General features: G+C 36.6%; 1 protein-coding gene across 2 annotated transcripts in view; it reads right to left on the bottom strand.

The window, feature by feature from the left end:
- The window catches only part of FSTL5 (follistatin like 5), a 930,240-nt gene that overhangs the window by 215,649 nt on the left and 688,977 nt on the right, over positions 1-25,614 (bottom strand). For both annotated transcript variants that reach the window (XM_024977492.2, NM_001206863.1), the window contains one exon: positions 1,295-1,415. In XM_024977492.2, coding sequence (XP_024833260.1) covers positions 1,295-1,415 — 121 coding nt within the window. The remainder of the gene's footprint in view (positions 1-1,294; positions 1,416-25,614) is intronic.

The raw sequence follows: 25,614 nt of genomic DNA, 5'->3' as shown, positions 1-25,614 counted from the left end.
CAGTTCTCTGACTTCAAATCCAACTATACTTATTCTAAAATGACTTCATCAAGCTCCAATTTAAGACTTTAAATCCAGTCTATGCACACTGATATTATCGAAATATTCAACTTTGTGCTGTCATTCTGATCTTCGGACTTACATACTAAACTGCATACTTGACTTCTATCTGGATAATTGTATAGAAGTTAATGTGTTGAAACAAATAAACAAACAAACAAACAAAAAACATTAATCTTACTCAGTCTCCAAACATGCTTCTTCCCCATTGCAATTGACGTTATGACCATAGATCTAAATGCTTCCTTCAAATTCCTTGGGTTCATTCTTTGTAAAGCTCTCTTTTTCTCATATTCACAAGCCATTCTTCAAATCTACTTTCAAAATATATCCCCAATCTGGCCACTTTTTACCTCTTCATCATTAACACTCAATCTTAAGCCATGTTTATCTCTCCTCTAGATTACTAATTTTTTTTTTTTTAAACAGATCTCAGTGCTTCCAATCATTTTAAAACAAATCAGAACATGCCATTTCCAATAATAAATGCTTAATATAATAACACATTATATATTATAATATAATGATATTCTGGCTATAATAAGAATAGGAATCCAATTTCTTAATTATGTACAGAAATTCATGTGATCTGCCTGGAGGCTGTCTCTCCAATGTCATTCCTGCCAGTCTCCTCTTAATTCATACCAATCACACCAGCCACCTTGCTGTTCCTACAGAAAGCCTAGTAAATTTCTGCCTCCTTTTTGTAAACTATAGAGTAAATTAATGTATATATCTGCATGGGAAATAATTAGTGTGTATTAATGAATCATATATGCAATTCTATATCATCAATTCAACTAAGTAAAATTTGAATTGTCATAAATAAAATAAAGCACTGATTATAAAATTGCTATCAGCCTACTTGGCCAATGCTCATAGCAATTAAATTGATTATTGAAATGATAAAACTCAGTTCAGTTCAGTTCAGTCACTCAGTTGTGTCTGACTCTTTGTGACCCTGTGGACTGCAGCGCGCCAGGCCTCCCTGTCTATCACCAACTCCTGGAGTTTACTCAAACTCATGTCCATGGAGTCAGTGATGCCATCCAACTGTCTCATCCTCTGTGGCCCCCTTCTCCTCCTACCTTCAATCTTTCCCAGTATCAGGATCTTTTCCAATGAGTCAGTTCTTCCCATAGGTGGCCAAAGTACTGGCCTTTCTTAGTCATTTGGGATGATCTTTGAATATCTACTGAAGAAAAAACAATTAAAATAATCCCACATTTCTTACCATTCACTTGGAAGATGTGAGTCTGATAGATGTTTTCATAGCCCTCTGCATAGCAGGTGTAATTCCCCATGTGAGTTGTGGTGACTTTGGTTATATACAAGGACCCATCATCTCCAAAGTCCTATAGAAAAAAGGCAAAATTAAATAGAATTAGCCATTTGTCCTTAAAATGTATTTTATCAGTTCACATTTTAAAAATGTATACTTAAGAATAAGTAAATTAATATATTTAAATTATGGAAATGACCACTGTTAGTGGTTGGTTAGTTCAATAAACTTGGAAGACTTGATGGGCTATAATTACTTATCTCAAATTAAGTTCTTTTAAAAAAGTATAACTTCTTGGTATTCATTTGAAATATATGAGCTTATATAAAATAACTGAATTTTTACATATTTTTCTAATTCAGCTTACATTTTAATTAATAAAGGCCTACAATGTTTTTTCTTATTTATAACTAAAACAAACAGCTGTTAACTACATGCTTCACAATTGCAATGTTTATACCCTTTAATTATATATTTACCCAGGAAAAAATATTAAAGCAGTGTGGTCTCAGAGATGGAATTTATAGCCATATGAATAGATCACGACTTTTTCAAGCCTCCTGGGAACAATCAGTACATTAGACATAAATGACTGTGGCCTTTCAAATTTATGAGGAAATGTGCATAACCATTAAAAAAGAACAAATAATCTTGCATTTCTTGTCAAAATCAAATTCAAGAAACACCTCTGAAACAGTAAAGATGAAAAAAGCTTTGCTTTCATAAAGGCAATGAATATACCGGCAAAAATTATTCTCAATCAAAATTTTCAGAACTTTGGAATAGACAAGGGCTTTCACCAGCCCTCAGAGCATTTACTGGAAAAAGTGACTGCTTCTCAAAAAGAACAGTGAGGCTGATAGTTTCCCTCTCTTCACAGCTACATAGAAGCCTTGGACCACCAACTTTGTGATTTGACTAGCAGTGAAAACCACCATACCTCAGACCTCAGAGTGGGGAAGAACCTATTTAAAACTGCTCCAAGATCCCATCCTCAGAAAATCACCACAATCTAACCTATGTAGCAGTTCCCTGAATATTTCCATTTTAATGACCTTTTCTGTGAGCAAGACTTGGAGCTGAGTCTCTGTAAATAGTCCTGCACCTAAGGCTAGTTTTTGAAGAGAAACATCAGCATTTGTATAACATTACAGCTTCCTATGGCAGAGATATGCAATGGAGATAACAAGAACATCAAAACTGTTAAAAACGAAAACAGGAAGGTGTCCACAAAGGGGTTTGAAAATATCTGCATATTCCAGGAATCTAGAAGCCCACAGAAATGTGCAAGACTATGTGTACAACTAGAAAATGTAGACTTTCTTTACATTTTAGGAGTAAGAAAGAATACATAATTTCTCATCTCTGTCTAAGCTTGAGGCCCTACACAGGGAGAGCAAAGGCTTAGACAGATTTGTAACGCTTGCGTAAGTATTCATTGCATAATGTAAAATAGAAATAGAGTGCTGGATACTACATAATGATCAAGGGATTAGCCCAAGAAGATATAAAAATTACAAGTATATACACACCCAACATAGGAGCAACACAATACATAAGACAAATGCTAACAACTATTAAAGGGAGAACTGACAGTAGCACAATAATAGTGGGGACTTTATCACTCCTCTCATACAAATGGGTAGATCATTGAGACAGACAATTACTGAGGAAACACAAGAATTAAATGACACGTTATATCAGTTGGATCTAATTGATATCTGCTGCTGCTGCTGCTGCTAAGTCGCTTCAGTCGTGTCCGACTCTGTGCGATCCCATAGATGGCAGTCCACCAGGCTCCCCCGTCCCTGGGATTCTCCAGGCAAGAACACTGGAGTGGGTTGCCACTTCCTTCTCCAATGCATGAAAGTGAAAAGTGAAAGTGAAGTCGCTCAGTCGTGTCCGACCCTCAGCGACCCCATGGACTGCAGCCTTCCAGGCTCCTCCGTCCATGGGATTTTCCAGGCAAGCATACTGGAGTGGTGCGCCATTGCCTTAGGATATTTTATCCAAAAAAAGAGTAGAATCATGCCTTGGTTAGTTTTAAAAAATTGAAATCATTTCAAGTAACTTTTGTGACCACAACACTATAAGATTAAATATCATCTACAGGGAAAAAAAATGTATAAAATACAAACACATGGAGGCTAAAGAATACATTTCTAAATAATCAACAGTTCACTGAAGAAATCCAAATATATCTAGAAACAAAGGACAATGAAAACACAACTCAAAACCTATGGGATGCACTAAAAGCAGTGTTAAGAGGGAGTTTATAGCAATACAAGCCTATTTCAAGAAACAAGAGAAAACAAATAAACAACCTAATCTTACACATAAACCAACTAGAAAAAGAAGAAGAAGAAAAACAACAACAACAACAAAGAAAAAAACAAAATTAGAAGAAGAAAAGACGATATAAAGATCAGAGCAGGAATAAATGGAAATGAAATGAAGGAAAGTAGCAAAGATCAATAAATTTAAAAACTTGTTCTTTAAGAAGATAAACAAATTGACCAGCCATTAGCCAGACTCATCAATAACAAAAGAGAGAAGACTCAAATCAGTAAAAGTAGAAATGAAAAAGAAGTTATAACAGAAAATGCAAAATCAAAGAATCATGAGACTACTATGAGCAACTATGTGTCAAAAAATGGACGATATAAAGAAATGGACAAATTCTTAAAAAGCATAACTTTTCAAAACTAAAATGGAAAGAAATAGAAAATATGAACAGACGATTCACAAGAATGGAAACAGAAACTATAATCAAAAAACTTCCGACAAACAAAAGCCAAGGGCCAGATGTCTTCACAGATTAATTCTATCAAATATTTAGCAAAGAACTAAAACCTGTCCTCAAACTCTTCCGAAAAATTGCAGAAGGAGGAACACTCCCAAACTCATTCTGTAAAACCGCTATCACCCTGATAACAAAACCAGTCAAAAATATTATAAAAAAAAGAATATTACAGGTCAATATCACTGATGAATATACATGCAAAAATCTTGAAAAAATACTAGCAAATAGAAAGCAACAATAAAAGGATCATACATTATGATCAAGCAGGCTTTAACCCAGGGATGCAAGAATTCCTCAATATACACAAACCAATCAATGTGCAACACTGTATTAACAAATTGAAATATAAAAGCGTATGATTACCCCAAAAGATGCAGAGACAGCTTTTTGACAATATTCAACACACATTTATGAAAAACAAAATAAAACAAAAACAACAACAAAAACACCAAAACTCCAGAAAGTAGGTGTAGAAGTAACATCAATTCAGTTCAGTCGATCAGTCATGTCTGATTCTTTGTGACCCCATAGACTGAAGCACACCAGGCTCCCCTGTCCATCACCAACTCCCAGAGCCTACTCAAATGCATGTCCATTGAGTTGGTGATGCCATCCACCACCTTATCCTCTGTTCACTTCTTCTTCTGCCTTCAATCTTTCCCAGCATCAGGGTCTTTTCTAATGAGTCAATTCTTTGCATAAGGTGGCCAAAGTATTGGAGTTTCAGCTTCAACATCAGTCCTTCCAATGAATATTCAGGACTGATTTCTTTTAGGATGGACTGGTTGGATCTCCTTGCAGTCCAAGGGACTTTCAAGAGTCTTCTTCAGCACCACAGTTCAAACGCATCAGTTCTTTGGTGTTTAGCTTTCTTTATACTCCAACTCTCACATCCATACATGACTACTGGAAAAACCATAGCCTTGATTAGACGGACCTTTGTTGGCAAAGTAGTGTCTCTGCTTTTTAATATGCTGTCTAGGTTAGTCATAACCTTTCTTCCAAGGAGTAAGTGTCTTTTAATTTCATGGCTGCAGTCACCATCTGCAGTGACTTTGGAGCCTAAAAAAATAAAGTCTGTCACTGTTTCCATTGTTTCCCCATTGATTTGCCATGAAGTGATGGGACCAGATGCCATGATTTTAGTTTTCTGAATGTTGAGTTTAAGCCAACTTTTTCACTCTCCTCTTTCATTTACATCAAGAGGTTCTTTACATGTCTGAGGTTATTGATATTTCTCCCAGCAACATACATTTACATAATAAAGGCCATATACAACAAACCCACAGCAAACATTATCCTCAGTGTTGAAAACCTGAAAGCATTTCCTCTATGATCAGGAACAAGACCAGGGTGCCACTTTTGCCACCATTATTTAACATTGTTCTAGATTTCCTAACCACAGAAATCAGAGAAGAAAAAGAAATAAAAGGAATCCAGATTGAAAAAGAAGAAGTAAAACTCTCACTGTTTGCTGATGAGTGAAAGTCATTTAGTCATGTCTGACTCTTTGAGACCCCATGGAATTCTCTAGGCCTGAATACTGGAGTTGGTAGCCCTTCCCTTCTCCTGGGTTTGCAGATGACATTATACTATATATAAAAAACTTTAAAGATGCCACTAGGAAATTATTAAAGCTAATCAATGAATATAGTAAAGTTTCAGGATATAAAATTAATACACAGATATCTCTTGCACTCCTATACACTACAATGAAAATCAGAAAGAGAAATTAAGGAAACAATCCTATTAACCATTGCAATGAAAAGGATAATATACAGGAATTAACCTACCTAGAGAGACAAAAGACTTGTTTGTAGAAAACTTTAAGACACTGATGAAACAAATAAAAGGTGACACAAACATATGGAGAAATATACCATGTTTTTTGTATTGGAAGAGTCAATATTGTGAAATGACTATAATACTCAAAGCAATCTACAGACTCAATGAAATCTCTATCAAACTACCACTGGCATTTTTCACAGAACTAGAACAAACAAGTTCACAATTTGTATGGAAACACAAAAGACCCTGAATAGCCAAAGCAATCTGCCAAAGAAAAATGGAGATGGAGGAATCAGCCTACCTGACCTCAGACAATACTACAAAACTCCTGGCACAAAGACAGAAATAGTGACTAATGGAATAAGATTAAAAAGCCCAGAGATAACCCTGCACACTTATGGACACCTTATCCTTAGAGAAAAGACAGACTCTTCAATAAGTGGTGCTGGGAAAACTAGACAGCTAAATGTAAAAGAATGAAACTAGAACAATTGCCAATTCCATAAACAAAATAAACTCAAAATGGATATAAAGACTTAAATATTAAGGCCAGAAACTATAAAACTCTTAGAGGAAAACATAGGCAGTGCACTCTTTGACATAATGACAGCAAGATCCTCTTTGAACCACCTCCTAGAGTAATGGAAATTAAAAAAAAGACCTAATTAAATGTAAAAGCTTTTGCATAGCAAAGGAAACAGTAAACGAGATGAAAGACAACCCTCAGAATTCAGGAGAAAATAATTGCAAACCACACAACTGACAAAGAATTAATCTTCAAAGTATATATGCAGATCCCATAGCTCAATATCATAAAAAGAAACAGCCCAATCAAAAAGTGGGCAGAAGACCTAAACAGACACTTCTCTAAAGAAGACATTCAGATGGCCAATAAACACAGGAAAAGATGTTCAACATCACTAATTATTAGAGTAATGCAAATCAAAACCCAATGAGGTATCACCTCACACCAGTGTGAATGGCCATCATCAAAAAATCTACAAACAAGAAATGCTGAAGACAATGAGGAGAAAAGGGACCCCTCTTGCACTGTTGGGAGGAATGTTAATTCAGTTACTACGGAGAACAATATGGAGATTCCTTAAAAAACTAGGAATAAAACTACCATATGAAATATTGTTTCTACTACTCTGCATAAACCCTGCTGCCAAGTCACTTCAGTTGTGTCCGACTCTATGCGACCCCATAGACAGCAGCCCACCAGGTTCCCCCATCCCTGGGATTCTCCAGGCAAGAACATTGGAGTGGGTTGCCATTTCCTTCTCGAGCATATACCCTGAGAAAACCATAATTGAAACTGATACATGTATTTCAGTGTTCATAGCAACATTATTTACAATAGCTAGGACATGAAAACCTAGATGTCCATTGACAGATGAATGGATAAAGAAGATGTGTTACATATATACAATGAAATACTACTCAGCCATAAAAAAGAATGGATTTGATTCAGTTTTAGTGAGGTAGATGAACCTAAAATAGTTACATAGAATGAAGTAGGTAAGAAAGAGAAAAACAAATATCATATATTAATATACATATATTAAGTCTAGAAAAGTGGTATTGATGAACCTATTTGCAAGGAAGAAATGGAGATGTAGATAGAATAGAGAATGGGCTTGTGGACACAGTGGGGAGGGAGAGAGTTGGATGAATGTTGAAAATAGGATTGACATATATACAGTATAAAATAGATAGCTGATGAGAAATGCTGTATAATACAGGGAGCCCAGACTGATACCCTGTGATGATCCAGAGTGAGGGAATGGGGGAAAGAGGGAGGCTCAAGAGGGGGTTGATATATGCATAATTAGATGGAGAAGCTCTATACAGTCAACAAAAACAAGACCAGGAGCTGACTGTGGCTCAGATCATGAACTCCTTATTACCAAATTCAGACTGAAATTGAAGAAAGTAGGGAAAACCACTAGACCATTCAGGTATGACCTAAATCAAATCCATTATGATTATACAGTGGAAGTGAGAAATAGATTTAAGGGCCTAGATCTGACAGATAGAGTGCCTGATGAACTATGGAATGAGGTTTGTGACATTGTACAGGAGACAGGGATCAAGACCATCCCCGTGGAAAAGAAATTCAAAACAGCAAAATGGCTGTCTGGGGAGGCCTTACAAAAGCTGTGAAAAGAAGAGAAGTGAAAAGCAAAGGAAAATAGGAAAGATATAAGCATCTGAATGCAGAGTTCCAAACAATAGCAAGAAGAGATAAGAAAGCCTTCCTCAGCAATCAATGCAAAGAAATAGAGGAAAACAACAGAATGGGAAAGACTAGAGATCTCTTCAAGAAAATTAGAGATACCAAGGTAACAGTTCATGCAAATATGGGCTCAATAAAGGACAGAAATGGTATGGACCTAACAAAAGCAGAAGATATTAAGAAGAGGTGGCAAGAATAAACAGAAGGACTGTACAAAAAAGATAATCACAATGGTGTGATCACTCACCTAGAGCCAGACATCCTGGAATGTGAAGTCAAGAGGGCCTTAGAAAGCATCACTATGAACAAAGCTAGTGGAGGTGATAGAATTCCAGTTGAGCTATTTCAAATCCTAAAAGATGATGCTGTGAAAGTGCTGCACTCAATATGCCAGCAAATTTGGAAAACTCAGCAAAGGCCACAGGACTTGAAAAGGTCAGTTTTTATTCCAATCCCAAAGAAAGGCAATGCCAAAGAATGCTCAAACTACCGCACAATTGCACTCATCTCACACACGTAAAGTAATGCTCAAAATTCTCCAAGCCAGGCTTCAGCAATATGTGAACCATGAACTTCCTGATGTTCAAGCTGGTTTAGAAAAGGCAGAGGAACCAGAGATCAAATTGCCAACATCCACTGGATCATGGAGAAAGCAAGAGAGTTCCAGAAAAACATCGATTTCTGCTTTCTTGACTATGCCAAAGCCTTTGACTGTGTGGATCACAATAAACTGTGGAAAATTCTGAAAGAGATGGGAATACCACACCACCTGACCTGCCTCTTGAGAAATCTGTATGCAGGTCAGGAAGCAACAGTTAGAACTGGACATGGAACACCAGACTGGTTCCAAATAGGAAAAGGAGTACGTCAAGGCTGTATATTGTCACCCTGTTTATTTAACTTATATGCAGAGTACATCATGAGAAACGCTGGACTGGAAGTAACACAAGCTGGAATCAAGATTGCCAGGAGAAATATCAATAACCTCAGATATGCAGATGACACCACTCTTATGGCAGAAAGTGAAGAGGAAGTAAAAAGCCTCTTGATGCAGGTGAAAGCGGAGAGTGAAAAAGTTGGCTTAAAGCTCAACATTCAGAAAATGAAGATCATAGCATCCAGTCCCATCACTTCATGGGAAATAGATGGGGAAACAGTGGAAACAGTGTCAGACTTTATTTTTCTGGGCCCCAAAATCACTGCAGATGGTGACTGCAGCCATGAAATTAAAAGACGCTTACTCCTTGGAAGGACAGTTATGACCAACCTAGATAGCATATTCAAAAGCAGAGACATTACTTTACCAACAAAGGTTCATCTAGTCAAGGCTATGGTTTTTCCTGTGGTCATGTATGGACGTGAAAGTTGGACTGTGAAGATGGCTAAGCACTGAAGAATTAATGCTTTTGAACTGTGATGTTGGAGAAGACTCTTGAGAGTCCCTTGGACTGCAAGGAGATCCAAGCAGTCCATTCTGAAGGAGATCGGCTCTGGGATTTCTTTGGAAGGAATGATGCTAAAGCTGAAACTCCAGTACTTTGGCCACCTCATGCGAAGAGTTGACTCATTGGAAAAGACTCTGATGCTGGGAGGGATTGGGGGCAGGAGGAGAAGGGGACGACAGAGGCTGAGATGGCTGGATGGCATCATTGACTCGATGGACATGAGTCTGTGTGAACTCCGGGAGTTCGTGATGAACAGGGAGGCCTGGCGTGCTGCGATTCATGGGGTCGCAAAGAGTTGGACATGACTGAGTGACTGAACTGAACTGATGGCTTATTTGTTTTGCTGTATGGCAGAAACCAATAGAACATAGTAAAGCAATTTACCTCCAATAAAAAAAAAAAAAAAGAGCATCATGACAAAGTCTGGAACATATATTGATTCAAAGCTTTTAATTAAGTCTCTATCAGTAATTAGCTCACCTCTAGGTACCTGAGCAAAGATTGCAGTAACCACATAAGCAAAGTAAAGAAAAATAGATACATTAAACTTTAACAAAATTAATAATAATAATTAAAAAAAAAAACTTCTGTTTGCTAAGGACACTATTCAAAAAGTTAAAAAATACCCTTCAGAGAAGCAGAAAATATTTTTGAATTATTTGTTTGATAAGAATCTTGTATCCAGAATATGTAAAGAACTTTATAACTGAACATTAATAAGACACCTAATCAAATCAAAACAATGGATAAAGGATTTGAATAGTATGTCTCAAGGAAGATTTACAAATGAGCAATAAGCACATAATTAAAAAAATCTGGCATCATTAGTCACTAGGGAAATGCAAATAAAAATCTCGATGAGATACAACTTCAAACTTATTAGAATGGCTAAAATTAAAAAGATGGATAGTAACAATTTTGTAAGGGTGTAGAAAAACAGGAAGCTTCAGACTTTGCTGATGAGAATTGTGCATATACTTTGGATCACAGTTCAGCAGTTCCTTAAAAAGTTAAACAAACAGTAATTATATGTATAAAAAATTCAATGCTAGGCATATACTTAAAAGAACAAAAACATATGACTATACATAAACATGAATGTTCAAAGTAACCTGAAAGTGAAAATAACTCTAATACCTATGAATTGTTGAATGGACAAACACAAAATCATACATCTATATATGGTAGAACAATTTTCTACTTAAAAGGAAAAGATACAGATATATACTACAACATAAATGAATATTGAAAACATGCTAAATGAAAAAAAAAAAAGTCTCAAATTGTATGAGTCTATTTGTATGAAATATTCAGAATAGCCAAATCCATACAGGTAGAGATTAGTGGTTATCAGGAGCTGAGGGGATGGAATGATGGGCTATGACTTCTAATATATATGGAGTCATACTATTCTAAACTGTAATCACAACGATGACTGAAAACTTTTGTGAATATACCAAGAACCACTAAATTGAAAATTTTAAAGGGGTTAGTTTTATCATTTGGAGAAGGCAATGGCACCCCACTCCAGTACTCTTGCCTGGAAAATCCCATGGACGGAGGAGCCTGGTAGGCTGCAGACCATGGGGTCGCAAAGAGTCGGACACGACTGAGCGACTTCACTTTCACTTTTCCCCTTCATGCATTGGAGAAGGAAATGGCAACCCACTCCAGTGTTCTTGCCTGGAGAATCCCGGGGATGGGGGAGCCTGGTGGGCCGCTGTCTATGGGGTCACACAGAGTCGGACACAACTGAAGCGACTTGGCAGCAGCAGCAGCAGCAATTTTATCATACGAAGATTACATTTCAATACAACTGCTATTAAAACAATTTATGCATGGAATACATAAATATGATAAATGTAATATACTAAAATAAAACTGTGTATCACCTTGTCTAATGAAATCTTTATGAGTATGGAGCAATTTATAAATCTAGAAAGAAGGAATAATCAATATGTTTATATAAAGAAGAAACAGTCTGAACTACAAATATTGTAAGCATTAAAAGATAATAAATCACAGGATATCTATGCAAAATAAAAATAACAAAGCATACATGTATTTTAATCCTTAGTTGCAAAGCAGTTATTATGTCAGAAATTGCTCTAATTCGTAAATATTGACATATTCAACCTGTAAACCAACTCTATGAGAAGAGACTTCTAAAATCCTGCCATTTGATAGCAGAAGATACTGATAAGTTAAGTCATCCCCTAAATTGCACTTGGCCCTTAATTAGTAAATAGATTGAGGCTTGAAAAACTAGGTAGGCTTATTCCATAATGTGGGCTTTAAACCCCTATACATGGTACCTACCTTATCAATCACAGATTGACCTAGTGATTTAAAGAATAAAGAAGAAGGTGAAAACAAAATGTCCAAAACAGAGATCAAATATCCTGGTAGGTTTGAAGAAAAGAAGATAGAAATACAGTGGAACTGTATGATGAAAATGGAAGAAGGGAACCTGGACAGATCTCCTGAGGTCGCAAAACAACAGCGTTCAAACTAAGTCAACAGTCTCCCTGCTTTCTCAACAACAGAAAATAAAGAAATAAGGTGCTGATTCACTCCCTCCACTCAAAATTACACTCAAAGTGTAATTTGTAATACCTCCTCTTAAGGCAAAATTTATTCTCATGTTCTTATTGTTATAACAATTATATCTAAGCATTTATAATTTCCTTTCAATTTTTTTTAATATGAAATGACTATTCATTTTTACCTCTTTTTCTCAACTGTAACTGTTGGGTTGGCCAAAAACTTCCTTAGGTCTTAAGTAAAAATAAAAGACACATTTTTCATTCTCACCAAGAAATTTATTGAACATCTTCACAACTTTGTTCCATGATCTTCTGCCATTTTTCAGGTGACTTTATAATTCCATCTTTCCCAAACTTTTTATCTTTTTGAGCAAAGAACTGTTCCAAGTACCTTTTACAGTCTTCCAGGGAATTGGAATTTTTTCCATTAAGAGAATTTTGTAAAGACTAAATAAATGGAAATCTGAAGGTCCAATGTCTTGTTAATAATGCAGAGGAATCAGAACTTCCTAGCCAAGCTGTTAAAGTTTTTGCCTGGTCATCAAAGAAACATGTGGTTTTGCATTATCCTAATGGAGAAGGAAATGGCAACCCACTCCAGTATTCTTGCCTGGAGAATCCCAGGGATGGGGGAGCCTGGTGGGCTGCCGTCTATGGGGTCGCATAGAGTCGGACACGACTGAAGCGACTTAGCAGCAGCAGCAGCAGCAATGGAAAATTATGCATTTTTTGTTGAATAATTTTGGACACTTCATTAAGTGCTGTTTTTATTTGGTCTAACTTGGAGCAGTACTTGTTGGGAAATAATTGCTTGGTTTTCCAGAAGGAGCTCATAATAGAGGATTCCCTTCCAATCCCAGAATATACACATCACTTTTGCATAAAGACTGGCCTTGGTTTGGTTGGTGATGGTTCAGTTCTTTTGCCTTACAATCTCTTTTTTTCCTGTCATTGCCTGTCACAATGTGCTTTAAAAATGGAATATTTTCCTTATGTTTAGAGAATCATGTATGGAAATACAGTCAAGTGGCTTATTTTTTTGGCTTAACTTATGTGGAACCCAAACATCAAAGCAATTAACATAATCAAACAGGTACAAATGATTTCCAATGCTTGATTTGAATACTGGTTATCTCTCACATAAAATAATGTTGATTATGTTGATTGTTCTCAACGAATGTCTCAATTTGATCTCCATTAACTTTAACTGGTCTCTCAAATCAAGGAGCACCATCCAGCAAGAAATCTCCAGGGCAAAACTTCACAAACCACTTTTGACAAAGTCAATTCATCATAGTACCTTCTCCATACGCTGTACAATTCATTTTGTGTGTGTGTGTGTTTCAGTTACACTTTATCTTTCTTGAGATAATAAAGCATAATATGCCAAAAATCTTTTTGCGTCTGTATTCACTATTAAAATGGCTACATAAAAATTCACATATTTTGATTTTTTTTAATGCACACTGATACAGCAGCTCATAATACAATCTTACAAAAATGCTTCAAATGAAGTTCAAGAAAACTAAGCCCTACTAGAGCCATTTTGTGGAAAAAAATGAATGAATACTTTGGCCAACCCAATATAAGAGATTAGTCATATCATGTTTTGGCACCTCCCAGGGGGATCTCACAGACTTGCAGGAAAAGCCTCATGTCTTGCCTGATAGGAGAGGATTTAGAGATTTAACCCTAACAAGGATGTCAGTGTGTGACACCAATGTGTCATAGTATCCCCTACATGACCATGGGTTACCATTTAAAACAGGGATTCTACACCACCACCTAGGCTACAGAGCAGAAATGCCAAACAGAAAGGCCAGAATTATCCCTCAGGTTAACACTGAAGCACGTAGGTGGCATGCAGTTGGGTATAATATGGGGAAAAGCCAAACATCTGTAGAGATCAATTAAGGATGATAGAATTAAAATATCTTGAGAAACATTATAAGCCAAAAATAACTCTTGATAACCTGAAATGTAACAGTAAGATTCTCAGTTAGCATAAGGCAAGCAAGCACATAGAACATGCACATACATGAAAGACTCCTCACAGCAGAATAGACAAGGGAGACCAAGTCAGAACAAAGGTGAAATCCCTCACCAGACAAGAATAAATGGAAATCATCATAAAAACCCAAAGTCTGTCTATTATGTGTAATTATGTTTATATTTATTTATGCCAAACTGCACACAGGTCTCTTAAAGGTAATGTTCAAATAATACTTTTTAAAAAACTTTTTATTTTGTATTGGGAGTATAGCTGATTCCCAGATGGTGCTATTAGTAAAGAACCCACCTGCCAATGCAGGAGATGTAGGAAATGTGGGTTTGATTCCTGGGTTGGGAGGATCCTCTGGAGGCGGGCATGGCAACCCACTCCTATATTCCTGTCTGGAGGATCCTGTGGACAGAAGAGCCTGGCGGACTACAGTCCATGGGGTTGCAAACAGTTGGGCACATCTGAAGTGACTTAGCAGGCATGCACACAGTTGATTAACATACAATGTTGTGATAGTTTCAGGTAAATAGAGCAGGAATTCAGCCATACACATACTTGTATCCATTATCTCCAAAACTCCCCTCCCATCCAGGCTGCCATATAACGATGAGCAGTGTTCCATGTGCCATAGAGTAGGTCCTCATATTTTTAAATATCCACAAAACCTGAAATACACAAGTTTTCCAGGTGTTTTCCTACATAACTACCTAGAAAACACTGTCCTTTCCAGATTACTATAATCAAGATTCTTTCACTCAATAATGTGAAAATTTTCCACGAATATAACCTTTGGAATGTTTATTATTTTATTTTTCTATGTTTTGTTCTGCAATGCGAAGTCCCTTTAACTTAGATATTTTCTAAATTAGCATACTGTGTGACCCCTTCTAATTTCTATATCTTTTCATATTTTTTCCTGTTTCTTTCAAGTAGAAGCAAAATCTTTCAGACTCAATTTGTTTCAATATATCATTTTATAATCACCTTCTCAAACAGCATTTCTGAATAAACAAGAGTGTCTCATCCCTTCAAATGAAACATGGATTGCTTCACTACATTTATAATACAACTCAATAAATATTTATTCAGCACTTAACTATGTCACACACTATGATAAATAATTTAAGTTAATTATCAAATTTCATCCTTAAGCAACTTTTTAAAAATGTGCTACTGTTAGCTTCATTTTATATAGAAGAAAATTGAAATGTGCTGATAATTTGGGGATGATCTGAGATCACTGACTGCTATGTTCTGAATGCTTGTGTGGCTCACCACACACTTAATCTGCTGAAATCCTGAAGCTTAATGTGACAGCGGGCCTTTGGAGGTTGAGTAAGTTGTGAGGGTGGGGCCCTTAAGAATGGAATTCATGTTCTTGTAAAAGAGACTTCACAGAGATGCCTTAGCTTTGAGGACACAGGAGGACTCTGGCGTTGAACTGGGAAAAGGGTATCTTACCCAGAATACTAATGTGCTGATGCCTTAATCTTGAACTTGGCCTCAGAACTGTGAGAAATACTTTTTTGTTGTTTATACCATTGAGCCTATAGTCTTTTGTAATAGAAACCCAACAGAATAAGACAGCAACCAAACAAAGGGGTCTAAGATTAGCATCCAAATGGTCAGATTACAGAACTCTTGTTATTGTGCAATTATTCAGTGTTTCTTTAATGTGTTACAATACTGCTTATGTTTTATGCTTAGGTGTTTTTTTTTTTTTTTTTGCTACCAGGCATTTTAGCTCCCCAGTCAGGGATCAAACCCATCCTTCCTGCATCGGAAGGCAAAACCTTAATGAGTGGACCTCCAGGGAAGTCCCACACAATTCTTAAACTGTATTCCTGTCCCAATTATTCATTATTTTAGTGAAACTTCAACATTACTTGTGGAGTTTTTTTCATATCGTTACATCAGCCCTATACTTTACCTCCATCCTGATTCATCATTTCTACTCTTTTCATATTTCATTTTCTCAGCATTTTTTCCAATCTTAAATAGATTAAAACAACTGTGTGATTTGGATGCTCGGCCACGGTTGAAAGTTATGGCTTTAGAACAGATACTACTTGAATTCAGAGACAAAATCTTGCACTTATTCTAAATCCCCATCACACCTTTATAATCTTGCTGCAAATAGATTCTCCATAAATATTTCTTCAGTGATTAAATCTTTATGAACCTCTATACCATTAGAAAGTCGCCTCAAGGCACTAATGTCTGGAAAGTCAATAAAAAATAAAAAAAAACACCTAAAATCATTTATTTTTTGAGTTGATTGCTTATATTCTTTAAGGCAGCACAAAAGGGAACTAGAAAAAAGGAAAATCTGCAGGACATTTCTAAAATTTGAACAGTTTATTGCTACTATTTATTGACTGTAATCAATGGTTTAAGGGTAGTAATGGCGATGTTTAATCACCTGTAGATGACAGGCAGTGATCATTCAGAATGTACATGGCAATAAACGTAAGGTCAGATTATACCAGAATAAAACAGCAGATTTAAGGCCTGCATTTATCCACAGACGTTTGTTACGAAAAAAGATAAATCCCATCCATTAGAAAATGGTACATTTTGAATTTAAGTTTACTTTCCTAATTCATATTATGCTTTTACTGATAGTTTCACATTATATGGTCACAGTATTATTAGACTTTAAATGAGATTTTCCATGTAATATACTCTGTGTTTTGATATACACAGACATTAATTTCCTTTCTAATTTCAGTTAGGCTAGTATGCTTTTACTTTGTAATGTTGTGAAAGTTATTTTACTAGATTTTTATATGTACAAAATATATTTTCATAAAATAGTAATAAAAGCAATTTAAGATAGTATCTATATATTGAAATTGATGAAAGTTCTATAATCTCATAATGTATATGGTTTTCTACAAATTATGGAAGTTTCTTACTAGTCTTTTTTCTTAGATGTTTATCTATCACCAATTAAAAGCACAGTGAATGATAAAATCAAATAATAATAATTCAATTTGGTCAATACACTTCTTTTAATAACTTTTTTCTTAAAACAAAGAATTTAATGTATCAATTTAAAGAAATAGAAGAGAAAAGTAAACTAATATGAGTGAGAAATACTTTGAAAAACAAACAAAAAACAAAATTTTGATTATAGGTGGAAAAATCAAAATGATAAAAACTGACTAACAATATTATTTGAGATATATGTAAATAATTATATAAATTATATTTCTTCTCCTTAAGAAAATTGCTCACAAAATGCTTCCATCAATATAATAGTAAGTAATAAAAATAAGCAAAAATATCAATCACTTTTACAGAACCACTCTTCAAGGTATTTTGCATACATGCAGAGTCAGATGTGCCTTGAAACTGACAGAGTTTACATTTCAGAGCCCTTCATTTTGTACAAGCCTTTCCCAAGGGCCTGAAAGTAGCCATGGAATGTGTTTATATGGACATATATTTCTGTAAAATTTAGAAATATATTTATAATTTTCTGTGGTTTATTTTTTTACTGGAATTGATATCCTATGTTATAGCTAATTGTCAATTATAATTTTTGTCCTATTTCTTATACAGAGCATCTTCAAAATGTAGGTACTCTAAAACATAAAGATCCATATAACTTCGAACTGTAATATATTAATTAACCATATTAAATAGTTACATTTGACAATATGTTTTACACACAAGGGAACAGAGGTCAGGGGGGTTGAGTAACTTCTCTATGAAGGAAGGCTATTAAGCTAATAACACAGTATTCATAACTAGGCCACCTGAATCTGGTTCTAAGGTCCACACTTACTGACCCAAGTGTCTTCATGGATGGATCCCCAATCTCAGTCTCATATATACTTAGGATGCTGCTGCTGCTGCTTCAGGTGTGTTTGTCATACTATATTTTTAAATGAGTATCAAGTCTATAGTTATCCATGTATTATTTCACTTTAAATTGTACACATCTCAGACATCTTATTTAAGTGTAAATAATTTTTTTTGAAATATTAAAAAAGTAAAATTCAAAAAAAAAAAAAAATACTAGGATGTCTCTAGGCAGATAAGTGTCCTCCTACCAATACAGGGGACACAGGTTTGATCCTGGTCCAGGAAAATTTCATGTGCCATGGAGCAACTAAGCCCATGTACCACAACTACTGAGCCCATGACCTAGAGCCAGTGCTCTGCAACAAGAGCAGCCACTGTAATGAGAAGCCCATGCACCATAAGGAAGAGCAGCTGATACTCAGTACAACTAGAGAAAACTTGCATGCAGCACAAAGACTCAACCTAATCAAAAAAATAATAAATAAATAAAAATTTTAAAGTATCTACTGGGTTCAGAATGGGGAACACATGTATACCTGTGGCAGATTCATTTTGATATATGGCAAAACCAATACAATATTGTAAAGTTAAATAAAATAAAATTAAAAAAAATAAAATATCTACTAAACATTAAATCAACATACTTCAAGTACATAGCTTCCCCTAAGTATATGTAGAAATTCTCAAAATATCTTATTACTTTAAATAGCCACTTCCCTGGTGGCTCAGACGGTAAAGCGTCTGTCTACAACACAGGAGACCCGGGTTCAATCCCTGGGTCGGGAAGATCCCCTGGAGAAGGAAATGGCAATCTACTCCAGTACTATTGCCTGGAAAATCCCATGGACAGAGGAGCCTGGTAGGCTACAGTCCATGGGGTTGCAAAAAGTCGGACACGACTGAACGACTTCACTTTCACTTCCTTTCACTTAAATAGAGAGGAATTGCACTTCTTAACTTAGTGAACTAAAACCATTTAGATTTTAAGCTATATTTTGGTGTATTTCAAAGAGAATAAATCCTTATTTTGATTTCCTCAAAAATATTAACAACATATTAACCAAAGTTACCTGGAAGCTGATGACTTTTATGTAATTAGTGAATTAATGATATGTATTATGGCTCCATCTTAAGATAGATATATGAAAAGTGTTGTACTAACCCAACAAGAAGAAGAATCTGGGCCACCTGCAAAATCACATTCTTCTTAAACCTATCAGAGTGCTGACTTCTTTGAAAAGCAATAACGAGGGAAAATCTGGGGAGAGGTGACATGAACCTCCAGACAGACAAGACGCAGGCAATCACTCACCTTGCTCAGAGCATTGCAATGACACAAGGCAGGCATCTGCACAGGTACTAGAGGTTATCAACTAACTTCTTAAGGAATCGCTAAAAGCTGAGCAGCCACAGCTGTGAAAATAGAGAGTCCTGCGAGCACAGACACTTGCAGCCCCTTCTCCATGGACCAGCACTTTGCTCCTGGAAAGACTGGGGCCAGGACAGAGCAGAGGAAGCATCCCTCCCATAACAGCACTGCTGATAGAAAAAACAATTCTTACCTGGATCCTTCTCCCCAATGGAATAAATTCTTAAGCTACTGCAAAAGGGCAGCAAATCCTGTCACTTTCAATGGGTGAAATCTCACCAGCTTGGGAAAAGGAGAGGGGCAAGAAAACCTCGTAGTTTCAGATATTTAAAGACCCTTTACTACTGGCGCTTCCCTGGTGGCTCAGCTGGTAAAGAATCTGCCTGCAATACGGGAGACCTGGGTTCGATCCCTGGGTTGGGAAGACACCCTGGAGAAGGGACCGGCTACCCACTCCAGTATTCTGGCCTGGAAAATTCCATGAACTGTATAGACAATGGGGTTGCAAAGAGTCAGACACGACTAAGCTACTTTCACTACCACTGGAGGAACACAGCACCACCGAGAAAACTTGGCTCAAGTGACTCAGAGACACAGGAAATGCCTAAATCTGATGCTCAATGAGGAAACTGTAGAAAACTTTGCTCCTCATCACCCAGGTTAAGGAGGTCCAAGAAACCAGCAGCAGGAGACTAACGGAGGGACAATAGTGTTGAGAGATGAGGTGCAGGCTTACAAGGAACACCTGAAACTGAACGTGGACCAGATGCAACAAGAAGATGCTCAGGTATCCCATCAATCTGCTCCCTCCCTAACCACAAGGTAACCCTGAAGGAGTCTGAGGCTGACAGTGCATTGAGGTAATCGTCACAACCAACAAAACTGAAACAGAGCTCCTCAATAAATGCCAAGCAGGAAAGGAGACATGTCTGTGTCCAGGCACAAACACTATTTACCTTGATCTCTGGCACCCTACACAGAGTATGTAGATTTAAACTAAAAGTTATGAGATATGGAAAGGAAAGGAAAAATAATCTGCTGTTGAGAGACAAAACAAACAAGAACTAAAAATCAGACAAGGGATTTAAAATGACTGTGATTAATATGTTACAAGCGCCAGTGGAAAAAACTTGAAGACATTCCTGAATAGATGGGTAATTTCAGCAGAGAAATGGCAACAATAAGAAAATGTCAAAGGGCATGCTGGAAATAAATTTACCGCCCCCCCCCCCCCCCACAGTAACAGAAATGAAGAATATCTCTGACAGGCTCATCAGTAAAGCTGACACATCCAAGGAAAGCCTCAGTGAACTTGAATATAGGTCAATACACATTACTCAGATGGAAACAAAAGAGGAAATTATTGAAAACATTTTTAAAAGAACAGAGTACCCAAAAGATACTGGCCCAGTTCAGTTCAGTCACTCAGTCATGTCCGACTCTTTGTGACCCCATGAATCGCAGCACGCCAGGCCTCCCTGTCCATCACCAACGCCCGGAGTTCATTCAGACTCACGTCCATTGAGTCGGTAATGCCATCCAGCCATCTCATCCTCTGTCGTCCCCTTCTCCTCCTGCCCCCAATCCCTCCCAGCATCAGAGTCTTTTCCAATGAGTCAACTCTTCGCAGGAGGTGGCCAAAGTACTGGAGTTTCAGCTTTACCATCATTCCAAAGAAATCCCAGGGCTGATCTCCTTCAGAATGTACTGCTTGGATCTGCTTGCAGTCCAAGGGACTCTCAAGAGTCTTCTCCAACACCACATTTCAAAAGTATCAGTTCTTCGGTGCTCAGCTTTCTTCACAGTCCAAGTCTCACATCCATACATGACTACTGGAAAAACCATAGCCTTGACTAGACGGACCTTTGCTGGCAAAGTAATGTCTCTGCTTTTCAATACTGGCCCATATCAGTGTAAAATATGTTTAATTGAATCCTCAGAAGTAAAAGAGAGAGAATGGAGAGGAAAACATTTGAAAAATGAATGGTTAAGAATTTTCCATAGATAATGAATTAAAATGTAACCTTCAAATACTGGGTTGGTCGAAAAGTTCATTCAAGTTTTTGTATAAGATGTTATAGGTAAACCTGAATGAAGCTTTTGTCCAATCCAATGTATTCATACTGCTGAAGGCCAAAGGTAAAGAGAAGTATTAAAATCTGTCAGATAAATGTACATAATCATCTTCAGGAGATGGAGTCTCCTAGGTTTTTGAGACCAGGTGGTAACCAGAGTAAAGATACCACATGCCTGAAAAAATTTATCTTTCACTGAGAGAAGTGAGGGATGAAAGAAGGAGATTAAGAAAAATCAGTGAAGAGAGGTAACAATGTCAATTTTCCATCACAAAACTTACTTTTCCTGACTAGGAAAATTTGGATCACCCAGTAATTCATAGCTTTATTATAAAAATCAGGGAATCAATCAGTTGATCGTATGAGCACATGTTTGCTTTGCTGCTCAGTCACTCAATCATTCCTGACTTTTTGTGACCCCAAAAGCTGTAGCCTGCCAGGCTCCTCTGTCCATGGGATTTTCCAGACAAGAATACTGGAGTGGGTTGCCAATTCCTACTCCACGGGATCTTTCTGATCCATGGGTTGAACCCACGTCTCTTGCATCTCCATATAAAAAAAATATAAATACAATTTTTTTAAATGACCAGATTCAGGTGCTAATATATATTCAAATGATAAAACTATCCATGTATTGGCATTTGTACTCAAATAATATGCATTTCTGATGGTTTTCTTGCAATAACATTTGTTTCTTACTTTCAATGTGGTTTTGATCATTATCTTTCCAGGTTGATTTTAATGTTCCATTAAGTTGAGTTTAATACTCATTGATAGATATTTTACATATCATGAATTAAATTTGCAAATAATATTATATATTATATTATATTATTAATTATAAATACTATCATATTAATTATAAATATATTATAAATACTATCAGGAAACTGCTTCCAACAGTATTAATTATTTTATGGTAAAAATCAAATGACTCACATCTCGTTAAGTTCTTTTTTTACATAAAATAACATATAGTTTACTTACAATATATTAGTTTCAGGTGTATAGCATAGAAACCCAACATTTTTGTAGGTTACAATTTATACAAAGTAATTATAAAATATTGACTATATCCCTTGTGCTGTACTATTAGATCTTTGTAACTTACTTATTTTATACATAGTAGTTTGTGCTCTTTAATCCTCTTCACCCATTTTGCCCCTTCCCCCAACCTTCCTCTACTCTGGAAACCACCAGTTTGTATCTGTGAGTCTGCTTCTGCTTTGTTATTTTTGTTCCTTTATTTTTTTCAGTTCCACATATAAGTGAAATCATGCCCTTCATTGACATCTGGTTGGAGACCCAACTCTTGTCTCCAAAGTGAAAATTGAACTGTCTTCACCTTTCAAGGAAGGATCATTTCCTGTTTCAGAAGACAGGTCTTCTCAACAGCCTTGTTATCAAATGCATAAACCCAGCTGAAACCATCCAAGACCAGTCAGTTCAAAGCTTACCGGTAAGCTTATTACAATTAAATTCAACCTTGGTACTCATGTGGTTACTTTGCTGGATGAAACCAGTTCAAGCTGTCAAGAGCTGAGAATGATCTGATATTTTTTCATACTTACAAACAAATAAGCCTGACACAGTTTTGTGAACGCTGGCAGAGACAAGAGGTTCCTGGATCAGAGACAAATGGCTTTATTTCTCATGACACAGCAAGCTGCATGAGTTTCAAACTTGCATCAGCTCCCCCTGTCCCCTATTCCCATGGGAACCCTGTGAATGCTGTAGACAGTAAACAAACCTGTACTCTGCTTTGTGAAGAGCAATATTTCTATCTTCAAAGACTGTGCATCCTTACACATATAGCTCAGAACACAAACTGGAAATGCCTCTGCTCACAGGATATGCAAAACTATGACACTTGTGGGCCATTTTGTCTTAATGTATTCTCATTTTAATGAGAATCTTGAAGATTACATTTTGAAATAAACATTTTATTTATTTTATCAGAACAGTACATGTATGTGTCAGAAAACTTCAATTTCAATAGGCAAACTTATGCCTGCTAAATATTATGCCAATTAAAAATATACTGGTTTATTGAAACTCTTCTTGCTGACAACAAAATGGATAAAAACCTGAGGTTTTAAAAATATTAAATGTGTGGCTTCCCCTCTTTTTGGTTGCATTTCTAAGTTCAGTCATGTTGGACATTTTGAAAGTGATTCTTTGGATATGTAGGACTTACATGTGCTCTAATCATAAAAATAAAGCTTTATTATAGAATCCTTAAGCTAGCCATAGCAATAAAGATGACTAACTCAGAGGTGTGTGTGTGTGCAAGCTCATTTGTCTCTGATTCTTTGCAACCACATGGACTGTAGCCTGCCAGGCTCTTCTGTCCATGGAATTTTCAGGCAATAATACTGAAGTAGGTAGCCATTTCCTCCTCCAGAGGATCTTCCCAGCTCAGGGACTGAACCCATGTCTCCTGAATTGGCAGGTGAATTCTTTACCACTGGCATCACCTAGATGTACATCACATATAACATCCAAAATCAGTTATATCCCTTCACCATTCCCAACATGTGCTGCTGGTTTCAGAAGAAACCCGATTCTAGCCATGTTATAACCAACTTTGCTTTAAAATCGAGAAATCTGAGGTGAATGCATGACTGAGATCAATAAGTAGAATTCAGGTTTCTGAAATCTAGTGAAGTACTGCTCTAAATATGAGGGAAGGGAGGACCATTTCCTTAGAGACAACCGTGCTCCTCCCATGGAAACCTACTCTAGATGTCACAGAAAGAGCTGGAAAAACAAGATTCTGCACAAATCTCCTTGAAATAATTATATTCTTGCTTATATATTGATATACAATAATTAACACTGTATTTATTTCCTCTCTAACATATTTTATTTATATTTTGGTTGTAAATTTTGTTTTTCTGTTGAAATTGTTTGTGCCATAATTTTTATCTGCTAATTTTCAGTGCAGATATAGTAAGAAATGGATTTGCCTAATTTTGATTTTCTGTAACTTATTTTCTCATTCATAAGACAAAATAGGCAACCTATTTAAATTTAATGTTATAAAAAGAAGATTTAGGATTACATCTAAGATAATTCAGCCTATTTGTTTTGAGAAGCAGTAAGCTGAAACAAGACATGAATAACTTGCACAACATTTTAGAACAGATGATATCAATAATATATATATATCTTCCTAAACCAGTTGATTATATTTCATTCATCATATTATGGTCTTTGTAATTTAAACATGAATACTCTACCAAGAAAATTGAGATATTTGTATTTTCTTCATCTTTTTTTAAGACTCCTGCCTGACATGGAATAGCCATTCTGATTGATTTTACTAAGGATCGTGTTTTTGGACTACAAGTTATAAACTGCCTACTCTGCCACATCAGATGGGATAATGGACCCCAAGTGAGGGTCAGGTACTGAGAACAGTGCTTTGGATCAGAAAAGTCATGATGCCACATATGATGAGTTTTTAACTGAAGGGGAAGCAGCAACAGAAACACCACTAATACAAATCATGACAGCAGAGTCTACAGAGGGGACAGAAAGAATGGCAGAGGGGTATTCAGGAGTCCTAAAAGAACCATGCCCAACCCAAGATGCCTGTGACCCTGTGGTAAGGAAGATGGTATTTAAATGCCAGGAGGTCAATATCTTTCTAGCTTTCTCTCTCGGGTTCATAAAATGGAATGTCTCATGAAAAGTAGACACTGCATCTAAACCAAGTGCAGGTGAGGCAGATCTGAGTAGACACAAAAGGCACCATGTGCCAGGTAATGCTGTGAGCTGAGTGTTAGGTGTGAATCACCTGATTGTATCCTCACAAGGTCCTGGGTAGTGGGCAGGATGGTCTCATTTTACAGATAAGAAAACTGAAGTTCAGAGAGGGGGGTTCCTGCTGGTAGGAAGTGTCCCCAGAGCTTGAACGAACCTAGCCTGGTTGTCTGAGTGCTTTATCAGAAAGCACTCAGCAATAGCTCAGTACTTGCTCATAGAAGGTCATGGATACAATTTCAAAGAAGGACCTGATGGAAAGGACACTGTGGTAGATTTGAGTGAGGATTTGAAGGTGGTTTTCTGATGCCCCAGAAAAAAGGGGGCATAATTGTAGGGTGTGCTGAGAGGGATGCTGATCTCTCAGATGTCGGGGGACATGGGTTGAGAAGAGGGTCACCTGAGGGAATCTTGGTCTGACCTG

The sequence above is a fragment of the Bos taurus genome, chromosome 17 (genome assembly GCF_002263795.3).
Source record: "Bos taurus isolate L1 Dominette 01449 registration number 42190680 breed Hereford chromosome 17, ARS-UCD2.0, whole genome shotgun sequence".
NCBI classification, from domain to species: domain Eukaryota; kingdom Metazoa; phylum Chordata; class Mammalia; order Artiodactyla; family Bovidae; genus Bos; species Bos taurus.
Note: the sequence above shows the minus strand (reverse complement) of the source record. Positions and strands in the feature narration are given on the sequence as shown.